Raw genomic sequence first — 18,252 nt, 5'->3', positions numbered from 1 at the left:
AGAATTTCTGTTTGCAGTGCAACGGCAAGCCATTTATGACCTTCCAGTCTCTTCCATGTAAGCAGACTGTGATGTCCCAAATGTCAGGTTTTGATTCTACCACAGACCCTGGGGAAAAGCTAGGATGCAAGAGAGAGAACTTTTCACACACCCACACATCTTCAATAATAGCAAAAGCAACACAGAAAATTCCTGGCGAAGCAGATGGCTTCTTCTATAAATATTATTTCTTTTTTAAGTTTGCCCCAGTGTAAAAGTCTTAAACAACTGATGATTAATAAACACACACACACACACAAAAATGATAGCCATTCTGCCTACAGTTCCTTACATAAAGACCAATGGGATCTTATTTTGCTAATCCAGTCTCCCCTCCCTCTCTTTTCAGAGTGGCTAGATATAGGATGGCTGCCAGATTAGGTGTCAGCCATGTTAACACTTGCCTTTGCTGATAGCTGATGAGTTAGTGAAAATTAAATGCAGATGTATGTTAATGATGGACTTTATAATTCAGAATAAGTGGCTCCTCTTCTTGCAAAATGATTTCTATAATAACAATTTAGTCTTTGGAATCAGACTTTTACTCTTATTTTCCTTGAAAATTCCTTGAAATTTACACTGGGAAAATAATCTTAGAACAGCTTCTGTGTGCATATAAAGCTATTCTCAGTTGCCTAGGAAGATAAATATTGAAAGAAAGATGTGTGAAATTTATTAAAGGTAAGAATCAGAGACTACAAACTATCTCTGTTCTAAATAGAATTAGCATTTCCCCTTTAATATTCGTTTTGAGGAATTCTCTTCTCATAAATCACTGACAGGACTCAGGAGGTTTGATCATGCATTTGGCTATTAATATGTATGTCTATAATACAATAATAGAAATAGAGATGGAAAAGATCTATAAAGTCATTTCGTTCATTCCCCAGCCAGTGCAGAATGTATAATACAGATGAGGCGAAATTTAAACCGTCCTTATGAGAAGGAATCAGATAAAGCTTTGCTTAACTGGCAAGTGTCTTCACTGGTGTTGCAGACTTTGTGAGAGAGGGGGAATCATTTTCCTAGCTGATCCGGGGAGGTCCCTTGAATCTGTTATAGTAGCATATTCAGAATATTTGCTTTTTCTTTTCTCCCTTTATTTGGGGTAGGAGCTGGAGTGACAAGGCAATTTGATTTCTCCTCTAATCTTTAGGTTGACTAGGGAAGAGAATTGGTCAGTTCCTCTCCAATTTGAATTCAGTGTGAGAAGGGGAAGAAGTTACTTAAGGTAAATCTGACTCTTCATGAGTCACTGATCTGATAAAATCACTTAGAATGGTGTAGAGCTGCAGACAAGGGATTAGACAAATGTGAAATATCAAGTCAACAGATTTACAAAAAGTTTTAATAAAAAACCCCAACAGTTTCTTCAAAAAGCTTTTGTATTTTCTAAAGAGCAAATCCACGTGATGATCTTGAAGAAACTTTCCAGCAATCACAACGGGTATGCTGCTGGTTCGATATAAAAATGGGGTTATCTCAAGTGCTCTCTTTAGAGTCAAACTGTTCTTGTTTAGTAGGGACAGAACATAAGAACATCATGAAGAAAGAAAGAGATAATAGGACAGAAAATATCGTATTACCTTTAAATAAATCCATGATACGCCCACATCTTGAATACTGCATGCAGATGTGGTCTCCCCATCTCAAAAAAGATATTTTGGAAAAGGTACAGAAAGGGGCAACAAAAATTATTAAGGGTATGGAACTGCTTCCATGTGAGGAGAGATTAATAAGACTAGGACTTTTCAGCTTGGAAAAGAGATGAGTAAGGGGGGGGGGGTATGATAGAAGTCTATAAAATCATGACTGGTTTGGAGAAAGTAAATGAGGAAGTGTTGTTTACTCCTCACAACACACAAGAACTAGGGGTCACCAAATGAAATTAATAAACAGCAGGCTTAAAACAAACAAAAGGAAGTATTTTGTTGCCAGTGCAGGCTTGTACCATGCAATGCTTTCACAACTGCTTTGTCCAATAAGACATTTAAACAGTTCCAGCAATGGGGCTTCCATCACTTTCCTTTGGAGACTGTCCCATGGTGTAATTGGAATGTTAAGGAATTTTTCCTGATGCCCAGCCCAAGTTTTAAGGTATTTTTTGGACAGGAGGAGGGTATGTTCCCTTGTGCCATGTTCTCATTTTGATAGAAAGGGCTATTAAACCAAAGCCTCATTTTTTCCTTCCAGATTTTAATTAGTAACCATTTTAAAGGAATACTATCAAGGGAAGGAGGCCTAAAATTAAGACCAAGTGGAGGGATGGCTTGATGTGTAATAAATGCAATGGTCTTGTTTGTTGTTGGTACATCTGCTGGAGAACAGGTTGAAACAAACTTTTCAAGGGCAGGGGGATGTTGAAAATAGAAACTTTGTGCGTTTTGGAGATGGTGGTTGGGGTAGGTTAAAATCTGAGTTCCTTTATAATAGTACCATATATATTTATTGCTTTCTTTGTTCCATGTCCCCCCTTTGTGTCAGATGTATCTTCGTAATCTTGGCATTGATCAGTCACCTTCAGCTATACTGACTCCATTTGTACCCAGAGGACCAATCAGGGAGGTTGAATTTTCCCCATCAGAGCTCAGAACATTGAAGGAATCCACTGACACCTTAACAAAGCATGTCCAGCTATCTGAAGGTATGGGGAAAGGCAGAGGCATGCTACAAAAATCTTAGAGAACAGAACACTTCATGCACTTGGTTATTTCTCCTCAGTGAGGGGTGTTTCCGTGCCAATTACCAGCTTTCTGCCTCCAGTAGTTTTGAAAGTAGAGCTGTTCACAAAAGTGTTACAAGGATATTTTCATAATGGGAAAAGTGTATCTTTGTTTCTCTCTTTCTTTAGTTTCTCTGGTGCAATATGTGACTAGGGTACAGGTAGACAGTCATACCCAGTTATCTAAATACAACCAATCCAGAGGCCCAAAATTGGGGATATAGCCAGGAGTGAGTCCACCTCAAAACAAAAATTGTTCAGGACTAATAAATACATGATTCTGTGACCTAGTAGGTGGGGCAAATGAAAGCACATTCAACTAGATCTATGGCAACTTCCATAGCATGCCTTCACAGTGAATTGTTTGTTGAAATATACATTGCTGCTGGTTAGAGAACTGCATAAGTCTTTATGAAACATTTCCTCCTTGATCTGGCGTCCAGATCTCATACCCAATTCAGGAGAGCAGTCTTGCAATCTCTTTACAGCTAATACTTTTCAGACCAACTCCTTGAAGGTCACTACTGCTTGTCTTCCCAGGAGTCTCTGCATTGAGTTGATTTGCCTTTCTGAGCCAAGGTGGCTGGATGCAACTCTCTCCCATGCATATATCAATCAGGCACTCTGTTTTTATTTTACTTTATTATTTTTTAAAGTATCATGAGTGTTTCTCTACATATCCTTAGGATTTCAGATCTGATGAGTACTCTCATTTTATTGCTCTGCAAAGAATACACATCAAATTAGAATATCTCAGCACTTAGACATTTAGGTTCATAATGTTTCTAGTTATTTGAAAGTTTCCTTAGTGTACATAAATCCTAGAAGTTTGTACCAAATGATCAAAAGGCTTTATTTCAGAAAACCGTGATCATAAACAGTTTTAGTAGAAGCCATATTCTTGTATATTTTCTTATATAGGTTCTTATATATTTTCTAGAATAATCACTTTTTAGGAGGCCTTTGGAACAAGGCAGATATTCTACACTGAGGTGAATGTTTCCCATAACCCTTAATTAATCTTTTTTTCCCTCTCCCCAGGTTCTCTGTCTGCATTTGACGTTACTCAGATAAGCTTTAACTCTGGTGCTTCCACGCTCGGCATGTCTATACCAATGGGTTCAGAAGCGGGCCCTGATACTCCATTACCCACTGAGCTCTCACTTCAGTTCTCAAGATCTTCCAAAGACAAACCACTGAGTCAATGCAGTATTGCCTACCATCAACTGGAGCTACCTGCCGCACACTCCACCAAAGGCGGCTCAGAATCTTCTGCTGTTTCAAAATCTGTTGAACTGAGCCAGATACTTCATACAGTTCCAGCTGGCTCTGACTTTGAAGAGGGTCACACTCTTGTTTCAAAACGTGTTCAAAAGCTGATAGATAAATTTGAGTCTAGGGATATTGGCCTCAGCCTAGAGAAGTTGTCCGCTAGTCCTTTGGCTGGAGATGCAGATGAAATGGATGTCGGTGGAGAACCACTGTCTTCAAATGTAGATGCCTCAGTTAATGATTTAAATAAGGATCAAGGAAATGATTCCTTCATTGAATCCAACACATTGAAAGAGATCCAGAAACTTTTAGCAGAGGCAGAAAATATAGCTTTGACTCAGTTTGATCCTGTCCCTTCTGTTGCCCCTTTCCAAGAAGTCGGCGACTTTTCATCAGTGCCAATTGAAAAGGATGGTTCTGAAGATTCCAGATTAGCAAAGGAGATCAGTCCAGCACTTCAGAGAATATTATCGTGGGATGAGTCCTTGACCAGAAGAAGCATGCAAGAAGATAGTTCACTAATGAAGACCCTGAATCCCCACAGGCGCAGTTTAAAATGGGAAAGCTCTCTTGCTATTGATTTACCCACCAAGGAAGAAATTGTGGAAGAGACGACTAAACCAACACAGCAGGGAGCTATGGAAGCTTGTGGCGTAGCAAAATCCATAGGGAGGTCAGAACCGGAGGGTTGCAGTAGTGCAACAGTAGATAAAAACTTGCCTGCTCTCATGGCTCTTACAAAGAGTAGTACAAGTAGTAAATCAAGCATTGAAAGGGTTTTAGAACTGCGGAATCCTTCTGCCACGGAGCCCTTAGGCAGCATCACCAGTGACCTTGGGGATTTTCAGCATGCCTTGGCTAAAACTAAAACCAATGTGGCTGGCAGCGAAGAGGGAGATGGCATTCGAGAGAGCGATGATAGTAGCAGTGTAGATTCACTAGCTGCCCGTGTCAAAAGTCTTCTGAAAAATGAATCTCCTGTGCTACATGCAACACAAATACTAAAAAGTGCGGAGAAAGAGGAGAGAAAAGCTCGTGGTAAGAAGCAAATCACTGTCTAAAATGACTGAGGGGTTTTACGCAAGACATGAGAACACTGAATCCTACTTTGATGAATATAATAGAGGCTGCTTTAAAAATTCTTTTGGGATGCAGCAGATTGGTTATGGGATATATGGAGCCTTCCATTTTGGTGTCACCATTTTGAATTAGGCATTGGTGATGGTGACCGAATCTTTACCCTCTGAGATTCAGGTATCCTTATCACAATTTGCACTAATTGGCACCCTTGTTGGCTGTCTGGTCAGAGAGGCGAAGGAATGAATGGCTATGAAGACTATTACTTTTTCACACCTAGAAAGGCCATTCCAGATCAGGATTGAGTTATACCGGCACAGTGATGTGGGGAAGCTTGCATCAACTCTGCCCTGTGGGTACGTGAGACTTGTGTCCCAGAGTTTTTGATCTGCAGTCTTCTTACAGATTAATAGCTTTGTACTCTGTCCCAGCTTAGAATAAACTATAGTATTACATAGATTTAAAATTATATGCAAAACTCCATGGAATTAAAACACTGAATTTGCCAGGTAAAAATGCCATATTAGTAAACTATAGAGGAAGGTGGTCTTCCAAAACCAGTTGAAAATAGTCATGCATTTGCTATTGAGGTTACTTTTCATGTAGTTTAAAGTTAGAGACTTCCCCTTCCCCTGCTCATTCCTGGAAATTGAGATAATTACCCTTGAATACGTAAGTGTCAAAATAATTCATAGACGGCACCAAATTGTTGATACTAGACCATTGGGCTGGATCAACTTAACTTGTGATTTGAACTCTTAACATGGTTGTTGATTCTGTATATCTTTAAAGGAAGCTATTTCATATGACTGTTTTCTGTTTGTGTAGATAGATATTCTTGCTGTCCTAGGTTAAAAGACATTTGGTAGGAAAATGTTACTTGACTCTGGATCGAGAGATGATTGTGTTATGAGGATTAGGCAGTGGGTACATGAGAAAGTGTATGGGGAAAAAGGTTGATATCCCTTAAAGGGATAGACAGGAGCCTGCAGCCTGGGGATAAATAACAAGACCCTGCCTTGGCCTAGGGGCTGAGTTATATAAACAGGAAGTAGAGCTGGGGTGAAAGAGGGGAGAAGAAGCCAGGAAGGCTGCACTGGGTGGTAATTGCTCCCTGAGGCGCCTGGAGCCAAACTTGGCCCAATTCTGAGACTTGGGTGTGTACTGTGAGATTGGGAGCCCTGAACCTGGGCTTGATGAATTTATTGTTGTGGTGATTCCTAGACTGAGAACTGTTTGATGTAATGATACCTGCCCTGAAGCCTTATTAAAATGTGCTTAATGTATGTTGGCTTCTCCTTGCTCTGGGTTGTTAAAGTGGAAGCTATTGCTGCTCCACTTGGGAAAATTACAGGTGGGGCCCAGCTGCAGCAACACATTAGGTTGCAAGGGAGTGCTCAGACAGTACCTGCACCTTTACAGTGCATCATTCAGGTAGGTTCTCACTTACTGTCATTAGAAGGTGTCATAATAGTCCATTTAAATTTAGTCCTATTCCTAGTCATTCTATCTTGTATGGTATTTCTGATACTAATGTATGTTCCCACCCAATCCTGATAATTAGCATATAGCACACTTCTCTCTCTAAAATTAAAATGGCATCATAAAGGAATTGGCTCTCTGTTTTATGTTTTCTGTTCACAGCATGGGTGAAGCTGAAGCTGACTAGCCAGCCTCAGGGTTCTGTGTCAGATCTGAATGAAGAGGACAGGCAGAGAATAGACGAGATCAAGACAGAGCTGCTTCTGAGTGCCAGGAAGTCTGTGTTAGCCAAGGTATAAAGGAGATGATAAAGCTAATTTAGGGGAAATTTTGGAAGGGGACAAATGCTACAGATTTTTTTATTTTGGTGTGGTGATTGTCTTATATCCACTGACTCAGTGTATTTTACAGTGATATCTGACCACCAATGATGATTTACCATATAAGTGTTGGTGACATTTAATGAAATGTAATTCTCCATGTAGCTTGAAATGTAGAGGAAATAGTGTGATAAATTTGATGATAACTTGCCACTGTCACTGCTGTATATTCTGTTCAGAACACTTCTGATTCATATATTTCCGTATACTGCATCCTGAGTGGAATTGATGAGTAAGCTTGACAGAGTATATTGTCTCCAATCTGCCCTTGAATTTCTATTTGTTTTCAGCGTTTGTCTGAACTAGTGTTAGCTATGCCATGAGGACCTTGGAACTATGAGCGGCTGCCTCTGTGTCTGAAATCTTGATGGATCATTTAACGGAAAGTTTGCAAGCAAAAAGGGCAGAACGGGTGAAAGTATGGAGATGTTTGTCTGAAAAGCTAACAAATGGGTTGGTGAGGTTTGCTTGTTGGCAGAATGGAGAAGGCCAGGTTGATATGGGAATTGACAATAAATGACAAGAAGGGAGGGGCAGAATTGGCGACAGCCTTTAAGGTGAGCACAAGAAACTTTAATTTGAATCTGTGCTGATGACTTGTCCCTCACCTGCTGTCTCCCCAAGAAAAGCTCACATCTTTTAGTAGTCCACAAAGGCGTAGCGACAGTTACCTTATTCTGCTTTCTGATAAATTTTCCTCGGCCTGAGATCTCCAGTAGAAAAGGGAGCTGTGGGGGGCAAAAAATCACAAAGCTGATATAAAAATAATTGATTGTGTCCTGAACTAAAGAATGTCATGGGTAATATTATCTGTGTGTTCTATGGTTCATTAACTATTAACAGTGGGGATGATGCAGGGAACATTAACCTGGAAACGCTTGTTTTTTCTGGTAACTCTCGAAGTTTTTCTGATTTTGATATAAACCTTATATGGAGAACCTGACGAAATAAAATTCCAGACTTTCTCATAAATACAGAGGAAAGAGACCTCTGTGTCTCAAACTAAAGGTTAAGAGGGGAATCATGCAGATGTCCAAACTATGAGAGGGAGCAAATGGATGGATGATAAAAGATCTGTTTACTACCATACATAAGTCCAAACCTAGAGGTATTAGGTTGATTTCTTCAAGGTGCTGATTCAGCAAAGTACTTAAGTAAGAAAGTGCTTTGCTCAAATGTGGCCTAAAACACTGGCATAGAATAACAGTGTAGTTTTTTTTTTTTTTTTTTAAATCACAATTCTCCCTGAAAATTATCTGGCATTTCAATTAACACCTAAGCCTACTGTAACTGACAGATCCGAAAGACCAGATATTTTCTGTATTTTTTACTTGATGCATTTGGCTGCACTCTGTACAATCAGTTTCTGTGCTTTCACTTATATTCAATCAGCTTGTTTCCCCTATCGTTTGTGTGGATCCTTCATACAGTAACAGATGAGAGAGAAATAGTTTGTTTAAAAAAAAAACAAAACAGTATGATTGTAAACTACAAAAATAATCATGGAGAGTCAGGCAGGTGTCAGGCCTGGAACTTTCAGCTTACTTTGTGAAATTTACTAGATTTCATATTAACAGTGTTCTCACTGGATATTTGCATACCTCCATAAGGTCATGAGTAACCTATTGTGGGAGGGAATGTGCAATGATTTTCCCTCTTATATTTTCTTCAGACTCTCATCTTGCCAGGATGTAACTCTGACTGGGCAAGGGGGCTCACAAGCAGTTTACAAGCAGTTTTTAAGTGTGAAAATGTTGGGGGAAAATAGCAGGTTTTGGGGTTAGTGTTTTTTTTTTTTTTTTGCTTTCTGCAATTCTAGAGCAGTGATGTTTCCTCACTGGCTTCAGCAATGCTGCAGTTTGTGTGTGTGGGGGTGTTTTTTTTTACACAGCTGTACATTTGATCTATACATCTAATAATGTCATATTCACTCCAATGACACTACTGGAAGTAGGCACCTCGTTCCCTGAACTCTGAACCTCTGCTACTTTGTCATAGGTACTGTTGCTCTTTTTTACACTGACAAATACATTCAGGTTGATTTTGAAACAGAAAAACTAGTCTAGAGAGAAGGTTGCGAAAGAGAAGTAGAAATGGGTTCTTTAAAAGATAATGGTTATAGGAAAAACTGACGGTTTGCAGGAAGGGTATATGGAACCTAGAAAGCATAAAATATCTAGAGATAGAAGAATGTGCCTGTTCTGAATTTCTTCTTCTAGATTTACTTTCATTATATGAATATTCCCATTGCAAAGCTCTGTAAGTGGATGTTTACAATTCGGCAATAAATATTCACTGTCTAAAACTCCTGTTGCTAAGCCAGATTGTGCTTTAAAAGTAAGGGCCTGAGTTGAGGATGGTACAGAGCTTCCCTGTCTTAGGGAGAGCTCAGAGAGTCATAAAGCAACCTGGAGCTCCCCAGCATGCAGGGAGAAGGTACATTCTTGTACCATCCTTTAAGAGTATTATGTGCATCCAACTCTGACCAAGGCGGGGAGAGACTCAGGAAGGGAGACCATGGCTTTGCATCCTCCCAAACACTTTGCTGTGATGGTAATAGGAAACAGTCTCTGTGTTTAGGAAAAGGCAGGCACTGTAATTGTTGCTGGCTCCTGTGACGCTTCCTGGGGGTACGCAGGGTTTTGAGGCATCTTGTTACCACCTGCCTTTAGAGTGAGGAAGCCTTGCCCATGCCTTCTGGGGTCAGCTCCCCAACTCCATGGGCAACACAAGCACTTCACCCTAAGTCTCCAAAGGTCCCACTGCTTCTCTACAGGTTAGCACACTTAACAAACCACCGAGCCTTGCAAGCATCTCCCTTGAATGTCCAGCCCCTGTTGCACTGGACACTCTCAGTATTCACGCATCTGCTGCTTCCAAAGAAACACCAGGTACACCTCAGATCACTGCTCTGCTTAACGCACACCAGTTATATATGTTTACAGAGAAATGAAGTAGAAGCTTATGTAACAGATCAGAGATTCAAGTATTATCAAGAAGTAGTATTGGAAACAAATGGCTACATATGAAATAAAATCATAACATGCATTCTAGAACCTAGACTTAATTAACAAGCTACTTTCATGTCTAAAGTATTGCTCACCAGTGCTTTACAGCTAGGCTGGCTGTGACCCTTCTTCCATGAGATGCAATATGCTGTCACCTCCACAAGTGAGGGATCCTGTGTTTCTTTGCATTCCCTGACATACCAGCCTAATCCTTTGATTTCAGTCATAAACAGGACACCCATTCTCCCCCGCACCAACTGATATATATATATATATATATATATATAAATTTATTTTATTCTCTGTAGATTTTTCTCTTGTAGATTTCACAATCTTTTGACTGATATCTGGTTCAGTATGCAAATAGGCATCCTTTTTTGAGGCATACAGTATACAATACTCTCGTGTCTAAACAGAGATAGAAGCATCTGTTACCTCCTGTTGGAAAAGAACATGTAATGCCAGGTGGTGACGTGCCTCAGACAGGTTCTGTTCAGGCATCTGTTCAGGTAGAGGCTTGTCTCTCTGTGTGGTCATTGTGTGTTGCACAAGGTATGTCTGTTTGCATACGGAGTCATTAGCTAACCAAGACTGCAAAATCGGCAAGCAATGGTGAAATCTACAGGAAGGAACACACTGCAGGAGTCTGTCCAGCTTATGAATGAAGATCAGAGACTGTTTTGATATATCTGAGGTTTTGAAGAGATGCACAGTATTCTTTACCTACGTGAAAAGCTGGAAGCATGTTCTCTCATATGAAAAAAGGATCATAGCCAGGCTGGGCTGAAAAATGTTGGAAGGACTTTAGAGTTAAGTTTGCTTGATACGACATAAAAGTATCTAGTTAAATAAGTCTAGGTTATAGAATGCATGTTATGATTTTATTTTATATGTAATCATTGGATATTAGGAAAAACTTTTTCACTAGGAGGGTGGTGAAGCACTGGAATGCGTTACCTAGGGAGGTGGTGGAATCTCCATCCTTAGAGGTTTTAAGGTCAGGCTTGACAAAGCCCTGGCTGGGATGGTTTATTTGGGATTGTCCTGCTTTGAGCAGGGGGTTGGACTAGATGACCTCCTGAGGTCCCTTCCAACCCTGATATCCTATGTTTGTAATATATTCTATGATTTGTTTTCAATATTTTTATATGCTATCATTTGAATCTCTTCTCTTTGTTGAATAAATTTTTCCTTGTTTTCACTATAAACATATCTAAGTGCTGTGTGTAAAATGGAGTGGTGATCTGATATGAAGCTGGTAAGCTGGAGTGTACTGCTTCTCTGGAAGCAGTGAATCTGTGAATACTGTGAGTGTCCAGTGGAGCAGGGTCTGGATACTCCAGGGAGATGTTCGGGGATTGGAGTGTGCCTATCGCTAACCTGCAGAGGGATATTGGAGCCTGTATATATTGGGAGTGGAGTATATGTGTTTCCCATGGTTGGTGGAGTCAGGGAGCTGATCTCCAATAGGCACAAACAAGACTTCCTCACTCTGAGGGCAGGTGGTAGCAAGGTGCCTTACAATCCTGGGTACCCTGGGAAATGTCACAACAATGGATTCCACTTTCAACAGATTCTGGCAAATTTGGCCCCATCCTACGCAGTGACCAAGGTAAGGGACTTTGGCTGCTCTTATGTTACATTTTGACTGCAAGATCTGCATCTTTGATCTTCTTCAGGACAATCCCAAGTGGTTTTTATGATCTGTCCAGAAGATGGCAATGTCATCTATGTAGGCTAAAGCAAAATCCTGGACCCAGCTAACATCTGGTTAATGAGCCTCTGAAATTTGGCTCTTGCATTAATTAACCCAAAGGGCAACACTTGGGTCTTTTTGAGTTCAGAATTGATCATGGAGGCATTTTTATTTTCTGCCCTTCACTGTGTAAGGGAATATTCCAGTACTCTTTTGTTAAATCCATGGTGCTCAGGAACTTTGCCTTGTGTAGCACAGGGGTGGGCAAACTTTTTGGCCTGAGAGCCACATCTGGGAATAGAAATTGTATGGCCAGCCATGAATGCTCACAAAATTGGGGTTAGGATGCAAGAGGGGATGAGGACTCTGGTTGGGGATGTGGGCTCTGGGGTGGGGCTAGGGAGGAGGAGTTTGGGGTGTAGGAGGGTGCTCCAGGCTGAGACTGAGGGGTTTGGTGGGAGGGAGGGGGATCAGGGCTGAGGCATGGGGTTGGGGTGTGGGCTCTGGGGTGGGGCTGGTAATGAGGGTTTTGGGGTCCAGGAGGGTGCTCCGGGCTGGGATTGAGGGGTTCAGAGGGCAAGAGGGGGATTGGGCTGGGGCAAGGGGTTGGGGCGCGGGGAGAGACTCAGGGGTGCAGGCTCTGGGTAGTGCTTACCTCAAGTGGCTCCCAGAAGCATCGGCATGTCACTTGTCCAGCTCCTATGTGGGGGAGCGGACAGGTGGCTCTGCACACTGCCCCATCCGTGGGCACCGCCCCCGCAGCTCCCATTGGCTGCGGTTCCCGGCCAATGGGAGCTGCGGGGGCGGCGCTTGGGTGGGGGCAGTGTGCAGAGTGGAGCCCCCTGGCTGCCCCTTCGCATAGGAGCCGGAGAGGGGCCATGCCGCTGCTTCCGGGAGCCGCGTGGAGCGGTCCCCGACCCTGCTCCCTGGCTGGAGCGCAGGAGCAGGGACATGCCTCTGCTTCCAGTAGCTGTCTGGAGCGTTCTCCGACCCCGCTCCCTGTCTGGAGCGTTGGAGTGGGGCAAGCCCCAGACCCCGCTCCCTAGCAGGAGCTCGAGGACCAGATTAAAATGGCTGACAGGCCAGATTCGGCCCGCAGGCTGTAGTTTGCCCACCCCTGGTCTAGCATGTCATTGATTCTGGGCATAGAATGTGCATTAGGAACAGTGACAACATGCTTTCTGTAACCAACAAAAATGTTAGACCCATTATTTTTGGGAACCATAACAACTGGAGATGCCCAGGGATTGTTTGACTCTGCAATTATTCCTGTTTCCAGTGTGCTTGTTATCTCCTTACGTACCTGCTCCTGCCTTTTACCAGTCATCCGCTATGCTCCACTGAGTTCAGGCTCTGTTCCTACAGTGTTAAATTTATGGACCATTTTGTGACTCAGGCCTGGCCTGCTGGAAAATACCTGCTGGTGACTTTGCTGCACAGCCTTAATCTCTTGATTTTTTAGTCCAAGTTAACCCTTTATATAGATCAGTGCTCTCTAGTGCGGTGTCACTATGGCATTCAGTCACCAAATCAATAAGTGGAGCTGTCTTCAAGTCGTCCTCTACATTGCATATCACGTTTATAATGGCTTCATATTTGTGATACACATTTAACTGGTTTATATGTGCAGTTTGAGGTGCAACGCTGCTTTGGGGCCTTTGTATGTTGTAAGTAACATCTTTAACCCTTTATACCACCTCACGTCTGCAATTTGTCCTTTATTAGAAGGAGTAACACCAGTGACAAATCCCCCACATGAAATGACTGAACACAGGTATTGTGATCATAGCATTCTTTCTGACCTGCCTGTCTTTTTGTGAGGTTTTGCTGCACTATCCCCTTCATGGATTTTAAATCTTCCCATAACCACTGCATATACTGAGCCACCAGTTTCCCTTCTGTTTCCGTGCTATCTTCCTAGGAGTCTCTAATTCGACCCAGGGCACCTCTGACATTTCTCCCCCACTGGAGGTCAAATGGGGCGAACACTGTGGATTCTTGGGGCACCTCCTCGTAAGCAAACAGGGTAGCATTGTAGCCCAGTCACTTGCCCTTTTGTTTACATACATTCTCAGCATAGATTTTAAGGTCCTGTTGAACCTCTCAGCTAAACAACTCTATTCTGGGCGATATGGGGCAGATGTCAGCTGTTTTACCCCTCCATAATTCACCAAGTAGCTGGGACATGAAATTTAATGCCTGATCTGATAAGTTCTGTTTTGGGAAACCCACCCTGCTGAATATGAAGAACAGTGCTTCAGCAGCTGTTCATAGATTCTAAAGCCAGAAAGGACCATTATGAGCATCTAGTCTAACCTGTATAATGCAGGCAATAGACCTTCACCAAAATAATTCCTAGAGCATACCTTTTAGAAAAACATCCAATCCTGATTTAAAAATTGTCAGTGATGGAGAATCCACCGTGACCCTTGGTGTAAATTGTTCCAGTGATTAATTATTCTAACTGTTTCAGCTTCCAAGTTAGACAGAGAAACTGCTTCTGGATACCAGGTGGCAAAATCAACAACCACTAATGTCAGGGTTCTCCCCCTCCCCCAAACTCTGGGGTACAGATGTGGGGACCTGCATGAAAGACTCCCTAAATTTATATTCTACCAGATTAGGTTAAAACTTCCCCAAGGCACAAATTCCTTGGGAGGTATTGTTGCCACCACCAAGTGACTTACACAAAAATTCAGAGAAGGGTCACTTGGAAATTTGTGGCGAACCGGGGAAGTCCCGGATGACTGGAAAAAGGCTAATGTAGTGCCAATCTTTAAAAAAGGGAAGAAGGAGGATCCTGGGAACTACAGGCCAGTCAGCCTCACTTCAGTCCCTGGAAAAATCATGGAGCAGGTCCTCAAAGAATCAATCCTGAAGCACTTACATGAGAGGAAAGTGATCAGGAACAGCCAGCATGGATTCACCAAGGGAAGGTCATGCCTGACTAATCTAATCGCCTTCTATGATGAGATTACTGGTTCTGTGGATGAAGGGAAAGCAGTGGATGTATTGTTTCTTGACTTTAGCAAAGCTTTTGACACGGTCTCCCACAGTATTCTTGTCAGCAAGTTAAGGAAGTATGGGCTGGATGAATGGACTATAAGGTGGATAGAAAGTTGGCTAGATTGTCGGGCTCAACGGGTAGTGATCAATGGCTCCATGTCTAGTTGGCAGCCGGTATCAAGTGGTGTGCCCCAAGGGTCGGTCCTGGGGCCAGTTTTGTTCAATATCTTCATAAATGATCTGGAGGATGGTGTGGATTGCACTCTCAGCAAATTTGCGGATGATACTAAACTGGGAGGAGTGGTAGATACGCTGGAGGGGAGGGATAGGATACAGAAGGACCTAGACAAATTGGAGGATTGGGCCAAAAGAAATCTGATGAGGTTCAATAAGGATAAGTGCAGGGTCCTGCACTTCGGACGGAAGAACCCAATGCACAGCTACAGACTAGGGACCGAATGTCTAGGCAGCAGTTCTGCGGAAAAGGACCTAGGGGTGACAGTGGACGAGAAGCTGGATATGAGTCAGCAGTGTGCCCTTGTTGCCAAGAAGGCCAATGGCATTTTGGGATGTATAAGTAGGGGCATAGCGAGCAGATCGAGGGACGTGATCGTTCCCCTCTATTCGACATTGGTGAGGCCTCATCTGGAGTACTGTGTCCAGTTTTGGGCCCCACACTTCAAGAAGGATGTGGATAAATTGGAGAGAGTCCAGCGAAGGGCAACAAAAATGATTAGGGGTCTGGAACATATGAGTTATGAGGAGAGGCTGAGGGAGCTGGGATTGTTTAGCCTGCAGAAGAGAAGAATGAGGGGGGATTTGATAGCTGTTTTCAACTACCTGAAAGGGGGTTCCAAAGAGGATGGCTCTAGACTGTTCTCAATGGTAGCAGATGACAGAACGAGGAGTAATGGTCTCAAGTTACAGTGGGGGAGGTTTAGATTGGATATTAGGAAAAACTTTTTCACTAAGAGGGTGGTGAAACACTGGAATGCGTTACCTAGGGAGGTGGTAGAATCTCCTTCCTTAGAGGTTTTTAAGGTCAGGCTTGACAAAGCCCTGGCTGGGATGATTTAACTGGGAATTGGTCCTGCTTCGAGCAGGGGGTTGGACTAGATGACCTTCTGGGGTCCCTTCCAACCCTTATATTCTATGATTCTATGATTCTATGAATCCCTATCCCCCAAAAATATCCCCCCAAGCACTTTCACTCCCTTTCCTGGGGAGGCTTGAGAATAATATATCAGCCAGTTGCCTTAGCAATGTGAGCACAGACCAGACCCTTTGTCTTCAGGACACTGAAATCAATCAGGTTCTTAAAAGAATAACTTTATAATAAAGAAAAAAGTAAAAGAGTCACACCTGCGAAATCAGGATGGAAGGTAACTTGGCAGGGTAATAAAAAGATTTAAAACAGAGAGGATTTCCCTCTGGGCTTAGCTTCACAGTTACAAAAACAGGAATAAAACTACTGTAGCATAGGAAAATTCACAAACTAAAACAAAAGATGATCTAATGCATTTCCTTGCCCTGCTTACAATTTCTGTGGATTTAGATGGATTATTCCAGGTATATTTTCAGGAGCTGTTGTACCTGCTTGGCTTCTCCCTCTGTACCAAAAGAGAACAACAAACAAATCCTTCCCCTCCAGGTTTGAAAGTATCTTCTTTCCTCATTGGTCCTGCTGGTCAGGTACCAACTAGGTTATTTGAACTGTTTAACCCCTTACAGTTAAGGCAGTTTAGTACAGCTGCCATGGAGAGATTTTATGCTACTCTTCCCTCTATATTTATGACAACTAATATCAATCTTTTTCCATTATGGGTTGGCCTGGGTCTGGGCCCTATGTTATCCATGACAACTCTGTGAAATGCTGCTTTGATCACAGGTAAAGGATGCAAAGGAGCCTTGCAGAGACCTACAGGCTTTTTCCACTTGTGACATAAGTCTTGCAGTATTCCCTCATCTCATTTTGAATATTGGGCCAATAGAAATTTTTCTTTTGTCTTTTGTATGTCCTCTCCATTCCCAAGTGACCTGTGGACTGGGAGTCATGAGCTAACAGCATTGATTTCACACGATGCTTTGAAGGTCTGATCAATTGTCCTGGGGAGCCCTACAAACTTCTGTTTTTTGCCTCCCTATAAATCCTCCCCTCTTCTATAAAGAACCTCACCCTGTTGTCTTTTTCTGAGGCATTGCTTAGGATGGCCTCCCTTATGCTGTCCATGGAGGTGCCTGCACTTTCTTCTGCAGCAAACTCCATTTGTTTTTTTCTTGCACAGAGAGCTGTTTTAGGCAAGGGGGGGAGTGACTCCTTCCTCCCTTCCCCTGGAGAGACATCGCTATTTTCTGCTAATAAAGGTGTTGAAGACTCCTCTCCCCTCTCAGCTGCCTATTCTTCCCCAGGCTTACCTTTGGAAATTTAGGGACATATTCCTCTTGCTACGGGTCACAATATTAACAGCTTTGGGTAGTGATAGTATGTCATTTCCCATCAATAAATCAGCTGCTAAAATTTTAAGAACCCCCATAGTCAAAGTACCTTGTAAGCCTTCCCACTCTAATTCAATGCAAGCTAAAGGCACCGTGGTTCTAAATTGCCCTAAGGCAAGGAGTTTTACCTCCTCCCCTGGGGGCATATCAGCCTCCTTAATCACATCCCTCCTGACTAGAGAGATCTGGCCACCAGTGTCTCCTTCTAGCATGCTTTACCATTTGCTTTGGCCTCTTTAATGAACTCGTTGTCTACCACTAGGAGGTCAGATCAGATAAAATTACTAGAATTTCCTCTGAGACCACTGAAGTCTCTGACTCTCGAGGGTAACTGGATTAACCTGCATGGACTGGGCATTGTCTTTGGACTCCCAGGCCTTGGGGCATTGTTTCTGCTTGTGTTCAAGGGACCTACATAAGAAGCACTTTCTTGGGCCAGCACCTTGGGCTGGGGTCCAATAATTAGGGCTACCAGGATGAGACCCATGGTGGGGTCATGTGTGTTTAGTGCCCTCATCTCCCTCCTTTTCCTCTTGAACAAACCAGGGACCCCCTTTTATGCCAGGCTTTTTCCCTTCCCTTTGGGACTTGTCCTCTGTGAATGGTCTTGTATGCAAAAGTCAGCTGCTCTGGCTGCCTCTTCCACAGTTGTTGGGGATTTTTCCAATACCGTTGCCGTCATCTCATCAGAGCAGATTTCAAATAACTGTTCGTGAGCAAACAGATCTACCAATTTGTGATTAGTTTCTTTCCCTTTATACATTTTCTCAAATAATCACCCATTTATGAAACACATTCCCTGTGACTTAATTTATCAAATTTTTGATGTTTATAAACTTTAGGCGATATGCCTCTGGAGTAATTTGAAATCTTTTTAAACACAAGGCCTTTAAGCAAATTGTACAGCATAGTTTCATTTACATCATTATATCATTAACCACTTTTAAGGCTTTACCAGTCAGTCTGGGAAGTAAGATGGTCATTCTGTGAGGTCATCAGGGATTTTGTGTGTCCTGTGTATCCTTTTGAAGGCGGTTCAATAGTATTCAATGCTATCTGTCTCCCTGTTGTTCG

General features: G+C 42.5%; 1 protein-coding gene across 3 annotated transcripts in view; it reads left to right on the top strand.

Annotated features, from left to right (window-relative positions):
• Window positions 1–18,252, top strand: part of ALMS1 (ALMS1 centrosome and basal body associated protein) — a 138,945-nt gene that overhangs the window by 57,928 nt on the left and 62,765 nt on the right. For all 3 annotated transcript variants that reach the window (XM_048846406.2, XM_075128150.1, XM_048846404.2), the window contains exons 6-8: window positions 2,524–2,683; window positions 3,803–5,071; window positions 6,755–6,885. In XM_048846406.2, the coding sequence (XP_048702363.2) occupies window positions 2,524–2,683; window positions 3,803–5,071; window positions 6,755–6,885 (1,560 nt within the window). The remainder of the gene's footprint in view (window positions 1–2,523; window positions 2,684–3,802; window positions 5,072–6,754; window positions 6,886–18,252) is intronic.

The sequence above is a fragment of the Caretta caretta genome, chromosome 4, assembly GCF_965140235.1.
Source record: "Caretta caretta isolate rCarCar2 chromosome 4, rCarCar1.hap1, whole genome shotgun sequence".
Taxonomy (NCBI): Eukaryota; Metazoa; Chordata; order Testudines; family Cheloniidae; genus Caretta; species Caretta caretta.
The sequence above is the reverse complement of the archived record's forward strand: the minus strand, read 5'-3'. Positions and strand labels throughout refer to the sequence as shown.